Below are 17,007 nucleotides of genomic sequence, written 5' to 3' on the forward strand. Positions count from 1 at the left end.
ACATTAAAAAAATAAGTTTTTTTACCATACGATAAGATTTATAAATATTGGTGATGATCTCTTATGGTTTTTCATAGTTGGTGAAATACCTATTTTTACTATATGATAAAAATTGTAAATATTGGTACAGTCCACTGCTGGTTTTTCACAGTTGGTGAAATACATCCATGTTCAGACACAAACAGCCTATCACTTCTACTCATATTATTTAGTATTGTTGTGGACCACCTAACAACCATCATTAAAACTTCTAGGTACACTTACTCAATGCAGGGTCATCAGACTACTGGCCTGAGACGAACCTGCCAAATGTCAGTTGTTAACAGGGTGAGAAGTATGTGCAGATTTCTGCTTGATTAATGATTATTTTATTCCTCCTAATGTTTGTTTTCCTGTATGTTGATGCACACATGCTTTCCCAGTGAAATATTTCTGTGTGCTCCTCATTTTAATGCTGAACCTCAAAATATGTCCTGAATGTAAACTGATATGTTGCTTACAGCATGGTGTGTGTGTGTGTATCTTTTTTTCACAACTGTGTTTTTGTTTCCTTTTCTGTCACAGACTGATGCAATCCATTCCCAATCATGTCATTCTGGAAAGCTAACACAAATACATAGTAATGAATTACAGTTCCTTATTTTTCCTAAAAATGTAGTGGATCCACACTACTCTTTTATTACCAGATGATTTTTTTAAATTTAATGACTGATATTCAGCTGAAATATGTTATTGTGTAGTTCAAGATGTTGTTTCTTTGGATCAATTTTTGCATTTCGAACTATCAACAGCATAAACTTGTTTCTATGTTACTTCTTAAAGGTCATGAAATGTAGACACTGGATCCACTACAATATCTTGCACTGTTGCATCATATCCATTCCCTCGGACTTCATCCTGGCTGACATGTACAAGCATGAGCTACATATATCTGGGTGTGTGTAATATGCTATTTGAAATGTTTGAGTTGTTTTTGGCTAGTTTGTCACTTGTTTGCATATGCATGATTTCATGCTGTGGCGCAAATGAGAAACATTATGAAAGTGAAGAAAACAGTAAGGTGTGAGAAGGGGACAGAAGGGTGCAGACAGAAGGAGAACAAATAAAAATGAAAAAGTATATGTTGTTCTCACTGTCTTGTTGGTGGGCTAATCTTATTAATGCTGGAGAGCAATTCAAATACTCATGTGTCTCAACATAATTCAGTGTATTGTAAAATACATTGCTTTCATATTAGGATTAAATATCATGTATAATAATACTCTTTGGAACCATTGTGTTATAAATTTTCTTTGTTATCAGTTTCAAAAACCAAGAGTAGACAAAAATGAAATAATTTTGTGATCTCTCAATTTTTTTGGCACACGTAATTAAAGGTGCACTTCCAGGTATTCTACATTTACATCTGCATGACTACTCTGCAGTTCACATTTAAGTGCTTGGCAGAGGGTTCTTAGAATCACTTTCAGACCATTTCTTGACCTTATCACTCTCAAACCCCACATGGGGAAAATGAATGTCTAAATCTTTCCATGCAAGCTCTGCTTTCTCTTATTTTATCACTATGGTCATTTCTTCCTGTGTAATATGAGTCAGCAAAATATTTTGGCATTTTTAGGATGAAGTTGGTGAACAAAATTTTGTGCAGAGATCTCGCCGCAGTGAAACTCTCTTGTCATGTCCGTGATGCTCTGTCCCCTATTTCATAATAACGCAAAACAAGCTGCCCTTCTTTGAGCTTTTTCAGTGTCTTTCATCAATTCTGTCTGGCAAGAACCACATACTGCACAGCTATATTCCAGAAGAGGATGGACAAATATAGATTTGTTGCATCTTCTAACTGTTCTGCCAATAAAAGGCAGTTGTTGATTCCTCTTCCCCTTAACATTTTCTGTGTGATGGTTCCAATAAAAGTTGTTTGTAAGTGTAATCCACAGTTATTTAGGTGCATTGAATACCTTTAAATTTGTGTGATTTACAGGATAACCAAAATTTAAAAGAATTATTTTTAGTAAGCATGTGGAGGACCTCACACATTTTATTGTTCTAGGCCAATTGCCACTTCTTGCACCATTTAGATATCAGTTTGTTATCATATTGATATTCTGATGAGTTTACTAGGTAGTAAATGACAGCATCATCTGCAGACAATCTAAGAGGGCTTCTCGATCATCTCCTAAATTGTTTGAATAGATTAAGAACAGCAGTGGGACTATAAGACTTCCTTGGGGGACCTCAGCCATCACTTCTGTTTCACTCTTACTGTGAATTGGGACCTTTCTGAAAGGAAATCATGAATACAGTCGTACAACTGAGGAAATACTCCATAGGAACACAATTTGATCAGAATACGCATGTGAAGAATGGTATCAAAATACTTCTGGAAATCTATAAGTATGGAATCTACTTGAGATTTCCTGTTGATTGCACTCATTACTTCTTCCAAGGTTCTCAAGTGTACTGCTGGATCAAATTGTTGAATGTCCACAATATTTCAGCAAATAACTTTTCTGCTGTAGAAGCAGAGCATACACCTGGAAAGCCTCAGATCACATACTCATTACTTTGTGTGGGTATTTCATAATGTTTAAACACAGTATGTATTCCAAAACTCTACTGCAAACTGATGTCAGTAATATGGGTCTATAATTCAATGGACTAATTCTGCTTTCTTTCTTGTCTATTGGTGTGACCTCTGCAATCTCCCAGTCTTTAGATACAAATCTGCCCTCAAGTGATTGGTTAATATGATTGCTAAGTATGGAGTTATTGTAACAGCATCCTCTGAAAGGAACCTGACTGATTTACAAACTATACTAAAGGCCTTTATTAAGGGATTTATGCTGCTTTGCTAAATCAATTACTCGTGTTGACAGCTGTCTTGGTTCAAATTCTGGAATATTTACTGCATCTTCTTTGATGAAGAAATTTCAGTAAGTCGTGTTCAGTAACTTCCTTTTAGTTGCATTTTTGCTAATAACATTATGACTGCTATGTTCAGAGAAGGTATTGATTGTGTCTTGTCACTGGTATATTTCACATACGATTAGAATCTCTTTGGATTTTCCATCAGATTTTGAGACTGAGTTTCATTGTGGAAACCATTAAAAGCATCTCACATTCAAGTCGATCCTTTATTTTTAGCTTAAAACATTTCTACTTTTGGAGATTTCTCTTTCCCTTAAATCTGGCCTGCTTTATTTGCTCTCTCTTCAACAGTGTCCTGACCTGTTTTGTGTACTGTGGGGGATCTGTTCCATCTCATATTAATTTACTTGGTATAACTCTTTCAATCACCATCGATACTTTCTCGTTGAATTTGAGCCACATTTGGCCAGAGCTCACATAATTAATTTGGTAGGAGTGGAGTCTGTCCCTTAGAAAGACAACAAGAAAATTTTTATGGGCTTTCTTAAATGGATATATTTTACATTTATTTTTGATGTGATCCATCAGTTTTTCTCTGCATGATTGATTAATATTGTGCTTTCAGGTATTCAGCTGAGTTTTGAAAAATGGAACCAGCTAGACTGAACACCCAAAAGAAACCTATTGTTTTTGATATATTTGGATTTTATGGTATTCAGTCATGCTGCAACGACCTTGTGGTCACTAATCCTTATATCCATCACAGCACTCAGGACCGTTTTAGGCTAAGCATTCTAGTTTAGCACAACCGTTTACACTTTGTGTGGGCTCCTTAGCTAATTGCTCAAAATAGTTTTCAGAGAAAGCATTTAGTACAAGTTCAGATGATGTTTTGTGCCCACCACCTGCTTTAAACATGTATTTTTGCAAACATATCAAGGGTAGATTGAATCCACACCAACTATAATTTTATGAGTTGGGTACCTATTTGTGGGGCGGCAGGGGGGGGGGGGGACCCGCAGTTTCGCTTGAACCCTTCAGCAACCATATCATTGAGTCCAGGGAACGTTAAATGGAATTAATTGTCAAGTGTAACCTCCACCCTTACTAAATCATAGCAGCTATCTACTTCAATCAAACTACAAAATAAACTGCTTCTCATAGCAAAAAAACTCACCACCACCAACTGAATTTATTCTGTCCTTTCTGACACCATCAGGTTCTATGTAAAAACTTCAGCTTAATTTATCGCCATGTGTTTCCTAGATCTGCCCTTGTCCTGTGTGTTACCTGCTCCCTTCGAACCCCTGTTTGTACTTTTCTGATTCTCTCTAACCTAAAAAAGCTGTCCACTCCACTCCACTCAGGTCCCATTACCTGTGTAACCACTTTTTTTGTGTAATGGACACCAAACCTATTAAGCAGATCCCTACTCTTCTGCACCCTATGGCAAAAGTTAAGAAATCTACAGCCTACATGGTCACAGAACTGTCTGAGCTACAGATTCAGACCCTCCACTTAGCTCTATACCAGTGATCCACATTTGGTCCTCTCAATGATGCTACAGATGGTGAGCTTCACCTTCATCTTGCAAGCAACACTGGCTGTGTAAAGTGATCCAGAAGCAACACACATCAGGAATACTGACATAAGCCACCACCTTCAGCTGGCTGCACCCCGTGCTCTTTATAGTCTCAGGAGAGACCAATTACACATCTAGCACAAAACACTCCTCTTCTCCTGGTGTGTGTACTGAGTTCCCACTGAATTTCTTTCCTCATTGGTAGCCATACACCTTCGGAACTACAGCATGTGCATAACATTGAAGCCCCAACTACCAATAATCCCACACTCTGTGAATGCCCAGACTTTGCAGGTGAAGAGACTTCCTCGGAAGCAGGAGAAGCAACTGCAACTGGCTGAGGATATTTATCAGCCAGTTACTGCCTGAAACTTGTTTGTCAAACAAACCAGGAGGGCTTTTTGATTGGACCCCATAAAGTCTTTTGTTACCTGTCGTACCATGAAATGACCCTGCATTTGACCACAGGTGACCCATTAACCTCAATGTGGACTGTAACCAGGCTGATGACAATAGTTGACTATTTGGAAAATGTGTGGGACCTATTGGACGTCCCTTGGATACTCATGTCTGGCTCCCCTCAGTGGTGCCCATTGGCAGCAGCCTCAAAACTGCTTGACTGAAGCCAGCATCGTCTAAAGCTGTAAACCAAGAGTCTCCAACCTAGCTTGCATCCAAATGCAGCATTCACATTCCCTATCCATACTGAAGACAGTGAACTGTACAGTAAACACACACACACACACACACACACACACACACACACGATAAATTTAGGCCTAAACCACGAAAACATATCGAAATCACTAAATAATTAACTAACTTCTACTTGGAAGCTCATAATATAATACCCAAATAAATTATCTATTTAACTGGTGCTTTATAAATATTAGCTGCCACCAAACTGGCATTATTGCTTCTATTTTATGCCCAATATTAGAACAACTGATCCCTTCGTCTTACTAAGGTGCTATGAGTTATGTTGTTATTTGCACCTGTTGCCTGGACTCTTAACCATACTGAACTACTGTTGGTCTTGCACTACTATTGATAGATGAGTTTTACCCTCAACTCCCATTACAGCCATTTAGCTCTCTTGTTTTTCAAAACCGGCACTGATATTCTGTGAAGCACACACTCTTTGCCACTTCCCAACTCAGGTGTGTGATGGCCAGTGAGATCTTACTGAAATAATTGCTGGACCACAAGCCGTATTTAAATAGACACCTGTACCCCTAGTCGTTAGGTTTTCCAACATATTTATTTCAATAGACTCCTTAATTATGCTGTCCAGAAACCTGACATTTTCACCATGATACTGATGTCGTATTTCATTTCATGATTATATTTGAGGCAGTGCTTTGCGACAACTGATTACTTCGTTCTTTTAGTCGGGTTTGTCGCTGATGTTCCTTGCACCTGTCTTCGACTGTTCTAATGGTCTGCCCATGTGAGACTCCCAAATTTGCATGGAATGCGGTACACAACTGGCTTTCAGAGGCCTACATTATCTTTAAAATTACAAAGACAGCTTTTATTTATGTACACAGGAATAAAATACAATGGATACCATGTTTCCATATGAGTCAACCAATCTTCCTGGGTAGTGGACCAGTTTAAGGTAGATAACTGATTATTGTCTTCTTTTCCTGCATCTTAGTCTCAGCCACTTTTCTAGGTGTTCTTAATTTTGACTGCAAAATCAGCCCAATTTGATGACGTGGATACCAATTCCGTTGAAACACTATTCGCAGGTGTTGTAATTCTTTGTGGATCTCTCCCTGTCTGTAAGTCTGCAGATCAAACTCTTTAACATCAGATTCCTTTATGATGGATGATGATGGCCCAAAGCATACAGAGAGAGATCAGTGTGTGTGGGATTCCAATATACTCTGTGTTTCTGAGATCCATCTGGTGATTTCATAACTAACACATTGAGGAAAGGTAGCTGGCTCTCTTTTTCCAGTTCCATTATGAATTTTGTGTTTGGATGGATAGAGTTTAAATGCTCCATGAACTCTTCAAATTTTTCTGTTCTATACAGATCTCTGGGACAGCCTGTTATGGAAATAATACACACATTGAACTCTGTCTGCATATCATGGGTCACCACCACCATCACAACCATCACAAAAGAATTCAGTGCTAAAGAGGAGTATTAAGAAATGGTAGAAGAGTGCTTGTTTTTACAGTGAGCAACTGTAGTATCCTCCATTGCCATTAGTGTTTGGTTTTTCAGTTTCTATGGCTTCTGCATGCAACATAAGAGAATTAAAATGGACTTGTAATGAAACAATCTGTTTCCCACTTAAGGTTTCTTCATCTGTGCATTTATTTATTTATTTTTTAATCCAATCCTTACTGATGAACGCAGTCAGATAGTGGTTAATCATGTGGAAACATCTTTTGCAGCCTATCAATCAACAGAGAAGCAGGAGAAAGCCATAATGTTTTTATCCAGACCTGATATATGCTTAGATTCTATTATTAATAGCAACAACTTGTAGATTCTATATGTTATAAGTTTGTAGGCAAGTCTGTTTCAATGAATAAAGTGTCACATTTAGGAAGTACTGTTTCTAGTACAGTGACTCAAAAATATGCAGTACTCCTATGTTTGGAAATATGGGTTCTTCAGAGTAGGAGAGTGCAAATAGTTTGGAGTGACTGAGATTTTTGGGAGTGGTAGCGAAGGATGGCAAGTCACTCAAGCCATGTTAAGAGGAACACATCCTGTCTGAACTGGGAATGCGAAAGGTGGCGGGAAGTAGAAGTCAAAAAATAGTACTTCAGTAAGAAGTGTGTCATATTCAGTTTAAATGTGATAGAAGGAAGAGATAGTATGGGGAGTAAAGATGAAAAGTGGAGAAATTTAACAAGTAAGGTGTAATAGATTGAAGAAGGGGGAGATGGATGGTAGTACCTAAACATTTTTTAAAAAGTGGAATAATATCATAAAGTGGAAAACAAAAAATAAAAAGTAACACCAGTGGAGATAGAAAACGAAAGAGGATAGGCTGACATAAGATGAGTGTGGAGGGCTTCGCTTCACTGGAATTAAGAAAAGCTGGTGCCATGTAGAAAGATCCAAGTAGACCTTGTGGTGTGGCAGGCACTAAAGTCTTGTGAGCTGTGCTGCAGAACATAATCAGCAGATAGGTGGTGGATATTCCTTAAAAATAAAATAAATAAAAAAATAAAAACAGTTTATACATTTCTGTTCACACTTTCTGTTATTTAGTGGTGCTCATTCATACATAGAAAGCTTTGCAATAAATATTTCAGTTGGTAAAAGCCAAGAGTTGATACAAATGGAACTCTCCCTCTAATGTTGTATATCTTGGCAGATGTGTGGCTGGATTAGGTAGTAGTGGATGAAGGCATGAGGCAGATTTTACAACATGAATATTTGAGAGTGTAGAAACTTCAGGGAAGTGGTCTGAAAATCTCATATAATTCAGCAAACATGTAGGGAATGTTAGCTAGATTATGGGATCTAATGCTGGGTGGTATCAGGAGAAAATTTAGGACGGACAATCTCGTTTCAGGACTTGCCTTGAGAATGCTGTAGCTCTTGCTCAGTGATCTGTTAAAGTCACAAGGCCTGGATGGTAATGGATAGTGAAGGAGTTGGTTTCAAGTTGTTTTTGAAAATAGAAACCCCACTGCCAGGATGTGTAAGGTAAGGAGATTATTAATATGATTTCATTTTGGATGGTCGATATTATAGTTAGTTGTAAGTTTGGGGAGGTTATCAATCTGTGTGGAGCGAATTCATTTTCCATAGATACTTAACCGAAAGGAAAAGAAACATTTGCTGTGGGTGTGGCAGTTTTCAGAGTGGAAAATTGTTGCTTATACAGCCATGGATCCTTTTCACTACAGATGTGTTGTGTAAACTGTTCTCGGTGCACGTGTCAGATTAATTCTCTATGAAAATCCAAGTAAAGAAACATTTTTCTTCTTTGATTGTCAACTGCTTTCATGATGAAGACAATGTAAGACATCATGAAAATCTTGAATTTTGGTAGAGAATTGACACTAGAAGTGCACCAAGAATAGTTTGTGATATTGGTGCTTCTTGCTTGATTTTAATTAGGCAGAAGTATGAATATGAGCTGTACTGAGTTTGAGGCAAATGTCAGGGAGGTAGTTTGGTATCTGGAAAATGACCCAGTACATTTCAACTGAGAGAGAGAGCCTAACTCTTGCAGGAAGTGAAGCTGTTAGTCTACATTGTGAGTCCAGACCAAAAAGATATGTGGGCGAATCAGGAAGTCATTGCCCATTATTTTTTAGCCGTATTATGGTTGTAAATGCAAAGTCAACATATCTGTTTCCAATGGTGGACCATTCTTGGACCAACGAGCCTTATTGGCTGGTAGCTCCATGGCACCGTGCTGCTGTCAGATGTTGAAGATAACAGTTTTACTTCACTCATCCATGACATATGAGCAATGAAGTTTGATTAGCTTTCCCAGGATCAAGGGGCAAGCACCCATAGAAATCCACAGGCAAATGTAGCACACATATGGGGGAAAATGTCGCGCTTTGAGAAATGTGAGGCGGTGGTGTTGTGATTTCATAAAAGGCTGTGAAGACTTGCATGATAATGAGCATTTTGAGAAGTCTTGTATGTCACTGACAGATGAAAACATTTCCCACGTAGATGCAATGGTGGGAGCAAATTGGTGTATGTACCTCAGGGGCACTTCCCGGGCACTCGATATTTCATCTGGGAGTGTTTATGACATCGTTCATGGGTCCTTAGGGTACCAGGAGCTTTCAGTCAGTGGGTGTTAAAGAATTTGGATTATGTGATGAAAGGCAAGCAAAAGAGTGCTTCATTGAACCAACTGCTGCAGTATGACGAGGGAGGTGACAGTTCTCTGGACTGTATTGTTACAGGTGATGAGACGTGAATACTGCATTTGGCTCCAAAATCAAAGCAGAGAGCATCCTGTGGAAACATCTGGGTTCACCTGTGACAAGAAAATTCTGTTCAGTACCCTCTGTTGGGAAAATGATGCTAATGGTCCTGTGGGATTGCATGTACTTCTTGTGGTGGACTTCATGCCACTAGGTGCAACCATCAATGCAGACAGTTATCGTTCCACACTGTCACATCTGTGGACTGCCATCAGGAAGAAGTGCTGAGGGATTCTTGATGTGGACAGCATGATCATCCTCCACGACAATGTGAGCCCACATGCGGCAATCAGAACTGCCGATAAAGAATGTTTTTCCACTTAATCCACAAAGAATGGCACAGCACAGGGCCTGTAGTGGTTTCCATAGCTGTCCAACTTACTTGTTTGTAGGTCTGGTTTTCAAATTTGAAGAAGTTATGATCAAGGACTAAGTTGCCTTATGTAACAATGTACAGGATTTTGACAACTTTCAATTAGACATTGAGAAAAATTGTGTTTGAGAACAAAGGAGGCAGGTGTGCGTAGTTTGTGAAGGGTGCAAATAAATTTTAGCTCTTCCAGAAAGGGGTAGTGGTTCTGTAGGATGGGAGGGTACCAGTGGTAGGTTGGAGGTATCATCTACCTATATGCTAGATACTGAGCTGTGATCACAAAACACAGAACTTTGATCTGTTCAAGTCTAGCAATTATATTTAAAATTACTTTGAAAACTAAGGTATGTCAAAGATACCTAAACCCAAACTCATAAACTGTCTAGAGGACAGTGTAACATAAGACCCCAAGTGCCCCTACTCACCAGGAACACCTAAATCAAAAGAAACATGCAAAGGGAAAACATTTATTTGACGTAAGAATGTCATTTTCAAAAAAGAATCCACCAAGGTTGCTTTATACAGGGTGGTGCAGAAAGAATGTGTGGATTTCAAACTTGTGTAATTGGCTCTATTTTGATCACATACAAAATTTACTCACATCACTACAACTAGTAATGTATACAATTTATGAATTATCATGTTTCTTGAAGTCTTAAAGATGTCAAGCACATAGCAGCCTTCTTCGTAAGTACACATTATAACTCTTCTATCCAAGTTCGCCATCACTTTCGTCAACATGTCATGTAAACATCAGCAATTTCGTAACATATTGCAACTTTCAGGTCATTGAGTGTACGAGTTTTGTTACAATAGACTTTACTTTTTAGGTAATCCTATAAGAAGATGACACAAATCAACAATTGTGCTGGCCAGTAGACGTCATATTGGGGAAACATTTCTCAAACAATTGCGATGGAATCATTAGCTGTGTGGACTGTGGCTCCTTCTACCATGTTCATCTCCAAAGCGTCAAGTTTGGTCACACGAAATTCGAAATTGCGTAGCATTGCAACATAACATGCAGCATTCACTGTTACATGAACATCACCTTCTTCAAAAAAAGTAAGCCCACTGATTCCCATTTTGGACACTCCCCACCACACTTGTCACTTTTGCACTGTGCAGTAGTTTTTGATGCACTTCTTGTGGACTGTCTGCAGCCCAACAGTGACAGTTTTGTTTGTTTACGTAACTGTCTAAATGAAAGTGCCCTTCATTGCTCATCATCAACATGTCATCAGCAGCAAGAACATCAAGCATTCTCCCACAAAATTACCTCTGTTCATCATAATCATGGCCGTGAATCATCTGTATGATTGTAATTTTGTAAGGATGAAAATGTAACTCATCCTTCGGGTTCCACTGTAATGAATGAATGACAAGACAAGCCCAGAGTTGGGGTACACCACATAGTGGAGTGGTGAGGACTTTGAAGAACAGATGTTCTTACTCCATCAACATTTTTCTGTGTTCACACTGTGTGAGAATGACCAGGCAACATCTAATTCATGAATGACCCAGTTGTGAGGAAAAAGAGGCAACCGAACGCAGTATTGTCTTGCAATCAAATATCGAACAATTTCTGAAACATTGATGTATGCACATTAAAGCCATTCAACTGTGATCACAGAGTCATTAGTTTTGAAGAAATGTTCAACAGTGAAAATGTGATGATGCACAGTCCACTGTTCCTTTGCAATTGAAACTGGACACTCTAACTTACAAAACAACAGACACCCATCCCGCCATTCCACTCCCATCATCAATACTTACAAATTCTGGGTATGCCAATATGCTGTTTGTGTGCAGTGGAAACACTGATCACTGATGCTAATAATAGAGAATATGGTAGCCAATTTTCTAACTGCAGAGTACTAGATTCGGGAGTGTTTACTCATTTTTTTCACTAAACTACATAAGACCATTGTGGTGCCCAGCAGTCATATTTCATCTCAATGTGGAAATGAACAGAGATTGGATGAAGTACAAGACATTATTCAGTTGCTAGAATTAGTCCTTAAAGAAGCAGAGTTCCTATGCACATCTGTGTTCCATGTACAAGAATATGGCAGACGTTACATATGTACAGCATTTACGCTTATCATTTAGAGTGGATAGAGCTTGGAGAAGGAGAAGGTAGGCAACTGCTATTTTGTTCTTAGTTAATTGCAAATGGCTAACTAATCCCAATAATACTGTTTACTGATGAAACCATTTACACTCCTGATGGTATCAATGACACTCATAACTCACTTTTGTGGTCAGTGAAAATCCACATGCCTTTTGACTACATATTTTCAAGTATGCTGCTCTGTAAATTCATGATGTGATATGATGGACAGTTAGGTGATTGGGGCTGTTGTGTTGCCACATCATCTTACAGTGCTCATTTATCCAAACTTTCTTAAAAACAAGCCTCCAGCATTGTTTGAATAGATTCCTTTGGCTGCAAGGATGGGTATGTTCTTCCAGTATGATGGGACCCTGCCGATTCTAGTTTCAGGCAACACAAACTTTCCACAAATGATGAGTTGGGAAAAATGGTCTCTTTTCATGGCCACCCAGGTCTCAGAACCTGCTCGTTCGGATTTTTGCCTCTGTGGAAAGCAAATTCCATAAAGAAAAGGTAAACACGAGAGACATATTGATAACATAGATTATGAATAGTGCTGCCCTCAAAAAAGAATGCCAAGACAATCTCAGAAAATAATTCGAAGGTGCTTTGAAGTAGGAGGTGAAATTTATGTGACTCATTGTAGATCTTAACCATTTGCCTTTACTTAACACCTTCTGTATTTGTTTGGGTTAAATTCTAACAACTCTATCTTTGACCAGCAAAAACTGAACGCATGCTGTACAAGGTAAACATTAATAAAACTGACAAACCAGGCACAGATTCCAACTGTAAACGGGTAAAAAAAAGGTGCTATGAACATATGTCCAGAAATGCATTGTAGCCGTGGTAGATGGCAATGACAAATGAAAGTTTCTCTGACCACGTACGGTGTGTTCCTTGTGTGTTGCAGGCTCTGTGGATGATGCAGCGTATGGTAAGCAGCAGAATGATTAGCTATTCATGTTGAAATGAGCTGAGATGGTGTTCATATAGGGCCAAGCAGTTGGAAATAGCCTAGAGACAGAACCCAGTCCTCCAAGTCTGGTGTTCACACAGTCCGCTGCCTCCTTGCACAATCATTTGTATGAAAGGAGCCATGACACACAAATGACCAAAAAGGGCTTGAAATGTTGTGTGATGCAGTTGGTATCTGAGGGTACTTGTTTCGGTATAGCCGTGCTGCCCCTCTACCGTTTCCATCTGCTTGGCTATATACAGGCAGCATTTCAGCTTGTTCCCGACATGAAAACTGGACCATACTACTGCTTATAGTACACTGTGTCAATCACACAGTCTGCTACACACATGGAACACACCACATATGGTCAGAGGAACTTTCATTCATCAGCATCATCTACCGTGGCAACGATGCATTTCTGGACACATGTTCATGTTATCTTTTTCCTCCATTTCCAGCCAGTATTCCATTCCTGCAGTTTGTCAGTTTTATTAATTTTCACCAGGTATAGAATGTTTTATTCAAATTATTCAATACTACCACCTCCTAAAATATTTAGGCCTATTGTTTTTCCGGAAACATCCTATATACAGCACTGAAAATGACATTCCTGCAAGCTAAAATGTTTTCATCTCTCTCTGAGTGAGGAAAAGGAAACTAACCTCGAATAGAACAGAACTTTGTCACTGAAGATAACCTCATATGTACGGTAGCCACTGCTCTGGTTAACGTTTTCTTAGAGACAGAATTAAATATACCCAGTGAACTTAACTCAGCCACAAAACAGTTTAATTGCAGCTGCATTTTAAATGAGTCAGTAAAACACCTTCACATTCTAATCTATGACCTAAGCAGTGAACTCAACTAATGGCAGAATAAGACTGACCAGATGCTGAACTTCAGAGGTAGAGCGAAAAAAAAAAGACACCTAGGAGTGGGTTTGCTAATGTGAATGTCTTCTGAATTAAACAACACTTATTTGTATAACTTGCTGCTGAAACTCCCCAAAATCTAGACTACATACACCATAGAAAATGTATTCTACTAGCAACAAATGGGTGTACAGCAACAGGAGCTGTAGTCTTCCATAGTAGACCACTATCATTTATTTATGTTAATCAGCCACATGACTATGACTAAGTCCAAGCAGTTGTAACATTGAGACAGATATATAGATTCAATAGCTTGTTTATAGTTGCTCTGTATGCAGTGCCCCATGAAAAACTACAGATAGCCTTTTGAGATTATTTTAAGGGTACTGGACCTTTCACCATCATGAGAGATGTTGATATATGATATTTGGAGATACAGCAACAAACACAAGTGAGAAAACTTCAGTAGCATTTGTATCATGACAAAATAATCAAGTTACAGAATAAAACACTAACTGTACTCAGTTTATTTGTTACTGGTCAATTTCAGCAAAGTTACTTAACTTTTGTCTGTGAGTGATGTTCAGTAGCATTATTTTCAGAATATTATTGATGATATATGACAGGAGTGTTTTTTAACAACATCAACTGAATATAATATTAACATTAAATATACCCTTTGTTTTGTTCCATGTCTACTTATGCATTTACTCCTACAACTCAAGTGTCACAAGGCATTTCATTCTTTTAATAATTTCACACACACGTGTACATGGAATCTGTGAACTTGCTGTCTCTTCATACTTAAGGTGACATTTACCACATGTCCAGTCTGTAAATGATGAACTTCTGCATGCCACAGTACCAGCGGCCACTCGGCCATTGTGTTTCTTCACATTCTTCTTTCAGTTTATTATATTCCTGCAATTGAAGTTCAAGGATATGGTTGGCTGCATTGAAGCTGGAGACAGGCAAGTGTTCATTCCACATTGTGTCCTTTACAGAGTGATAAGCAGTAGCATCAGCTAATATTCATCATTCTGGAAAGAATAAAATGCTTCACGTTTGTTGAGTGATGCTCTACATAAATGTCTACATTTTGAACTTAACACTCGATACCTGTGGAGGCAAATGACCCATAACATGATGCATATTTTGTTACACTAATATACAAGATGACTACTGCTCAAAATTAACGTAAGTTTGAGCCCTATCCAAAGGCCTCATCTTTAGCCCTACACCCAAATTTAAACATACTGGACTTGTCAAAGACCTGTTCGCCTTCTCCCAATCCCTGCATTGGAAGCATTTCTTTGGCACCAGTCCATCCAACCAAAACCAATCTAATTCCAATATTGAACCCTACCTCTCCCAGCTCATACCTCAATCCAACCATGATCCCCCCCCCCCCCCTTCCACCTAATCACCCACTGATCACCTTTCAGGAATTCCTTACCTCTAGCTTAGCCTCAACATCCTTCCCAAGATCACTTCCTTAGAACACCAACCTTTCAGAAGCCTCACCATCCTTCCCCAGGGCCCTTCCTCAGAACTGTTCAGCAGAAGAAAGAGTAGCTATACACAACCTCGAAACAAATCCTGACCTAATCACCCCATCGGCAGACAAAGGTTCCACCACTGTTATGAATCACAGTGACTATTTGGCAGAAAGCCTCTGCCAGTTATCTGGCTCCTCCACTTACAAACTCTGCCAGAGTGATCCTATCCCAAAAGTCCAAAACATCCACCAGTCCCTATTTAAAGCCATAGGCCCTTCCAGAACCTCTCCCCTCACCCCCCATGACACCCCACACAATCTTCTACATGCTCCCCAAAATCCACAAACTCAGCAGTCCTTGATGCCCATTGTGGCTGGTTGTTGTGTCTCACTGAAAGAATTTTGGCCCTCGTTGACCAATACCTCCAACCAATTGACTGTAATGTAGCTTCCCACATCAAAAGATACCACTTCCTACTCTTCACCATGCTCATTCCTTTACATTCTGGACTCGCATTCGGGAGGACGACGGTTCAATCCCGCGTCCGGCCATCCTGATTTAGGTTTTCCGTGATTTCCCTAAACCGCTCCAGGCAAATGCCGGGATGGTTCCTTTCAAAGGGCACGGCTGACTTCCTTCCCTGTCCTTCCCTAATCAGATGAGACTGATGACCTCGCTGTCTGGTCTCCTTCCCCAAAACCAACCAACCTTTACATTCTGGAGTCCTACTCATAACTGTTGATGCCACCTCCCTGTACCCCAATGTCCTTCATGCCCGTGGTCTTGCTGCTATTGAACACTACCTTTCCCAATGTCCTTCACACTCCAAACCCACGACCTTATTCCTCAAACACCTTACTAACTTTATCCTAACCCACAATTACTTCTTTGAAGGGAAGGTATACAACACTTCTATGCCAACCTGTTTGTGGACCATCTAGAGGATATTTTCCTAGGCTCCAAAAAGTGAAATCCCTAGTCTGGTTCAGGTTCAGTGATAATAACCTCATCATCTGAACTCAGGAGCAAGACATGCTTTCTTCATCCCTTCACAACATCAACACCTTCTCTCCTATCTGCTTCAGTTGGTTCTCCTCAACCCAATGTTCCACCTTCCTAGATGTTGACTTCCTCTCATCTGATGGCTCCGTCCACACTTTTGTCCACATTAAACCCATTAACCACCAACAGTACCTGCACTTTTGACAGCTGTCATCCCTTTCACACCAAAAGTCCTTCCCATACAGCCTGGTCACCTGGGGACAGCACTCCATACAAATACTTTCAGAAACGACTTCCTAACACGTAAATCTATACTCAATGTTAACAAAATTCTCTTCTTCAGAAATGCTTTCCTTGTCATTGCCAGTATACATGTTATATCCTCTCTACTTCGACCATCATCAGTTATTTTCCTCCCCAAATAGCAAAACTCATTTTCTACTTTAAGCGTCTCATTTCCTAATCTAATTCCCGCAGCATCACTCGATTTAAGTCGACTACATTCCATTATCCTCGTTTTGCTTTTGTTGATGTTCATCTTAAATCCTTCTTTCAAGACACTGTCTATTCGTTCAGTTGCTCTTCCAGGTCCTTTACTGTCTCTGACAGAATTACAATGTCATCGGCGAACCTCAAAGTTTTTATTCCTTCTCCATGGATTTTAATTCCTACTCCGAATTTTTCTTTTGTTTCCTTTACTGCTTGCTCAATATACAGATTGAATAACATCAGGGATAGGCTACAACCCTGTCTCACTCCCTTCCCAACCACTGCTTCCCTTTCATGCCCCTCGACTCTTACAAAT

At 39.4% G+C, this 17,007-nt stretch overlaps 1 protein-coding gene across 4 annotated transcripts in view; it reads left to right on the forward strand.

Moving 5' to 3' along the window:
- The window catches only part of LOC126194876 (probable E3 ubiquitin-protein ligase MGRN1), a 175,199-nt gene that overhangs the window by 115,036 nt on the left and 43,156 nt on the right, over positions 1 to 17,007 (forward strand). The window contains exon 13 of one of the 4 annotated variants that reach the window (XR_007538523.1): positions 7,999 to 8,132. The exons of 1 other annotated variant lie outside the window; for it this stretch is intronic. Coding sequence is in view for 2 of the 3 variants with exons in the window: in XM_049933234.1 (XP_049789191.1) it covers positions 255 to 323 (69 nt within the window). In the remaining variant the exon portion in view is untranslated. Of the gene's footprint in view, positions 1 to 254; positions 335 to 7,998; positions 8,133 to 17,007 lie in introns of all 4 variants that reach the window. 2 more of the 4 variants (XM_049933234.1, XM_049933242.1) reach the window with 2 other exon arrangements.

This window comes from Schistocerca nitens, chromosome 1 (assembly GCF_023898315.1).
Source record: "Schistocerca nitens isolate TAMUIC-IGC-003100 chromosome 1, iqSchNite1.1, whole genome shotgun sequence".
Classification (NCBI taxonomy): Eukaryota; Metazoa; Arthropoda; class Insecta; order Orthoptera; family Acrididae; genus Schistocerca; species Schistocerca nitens.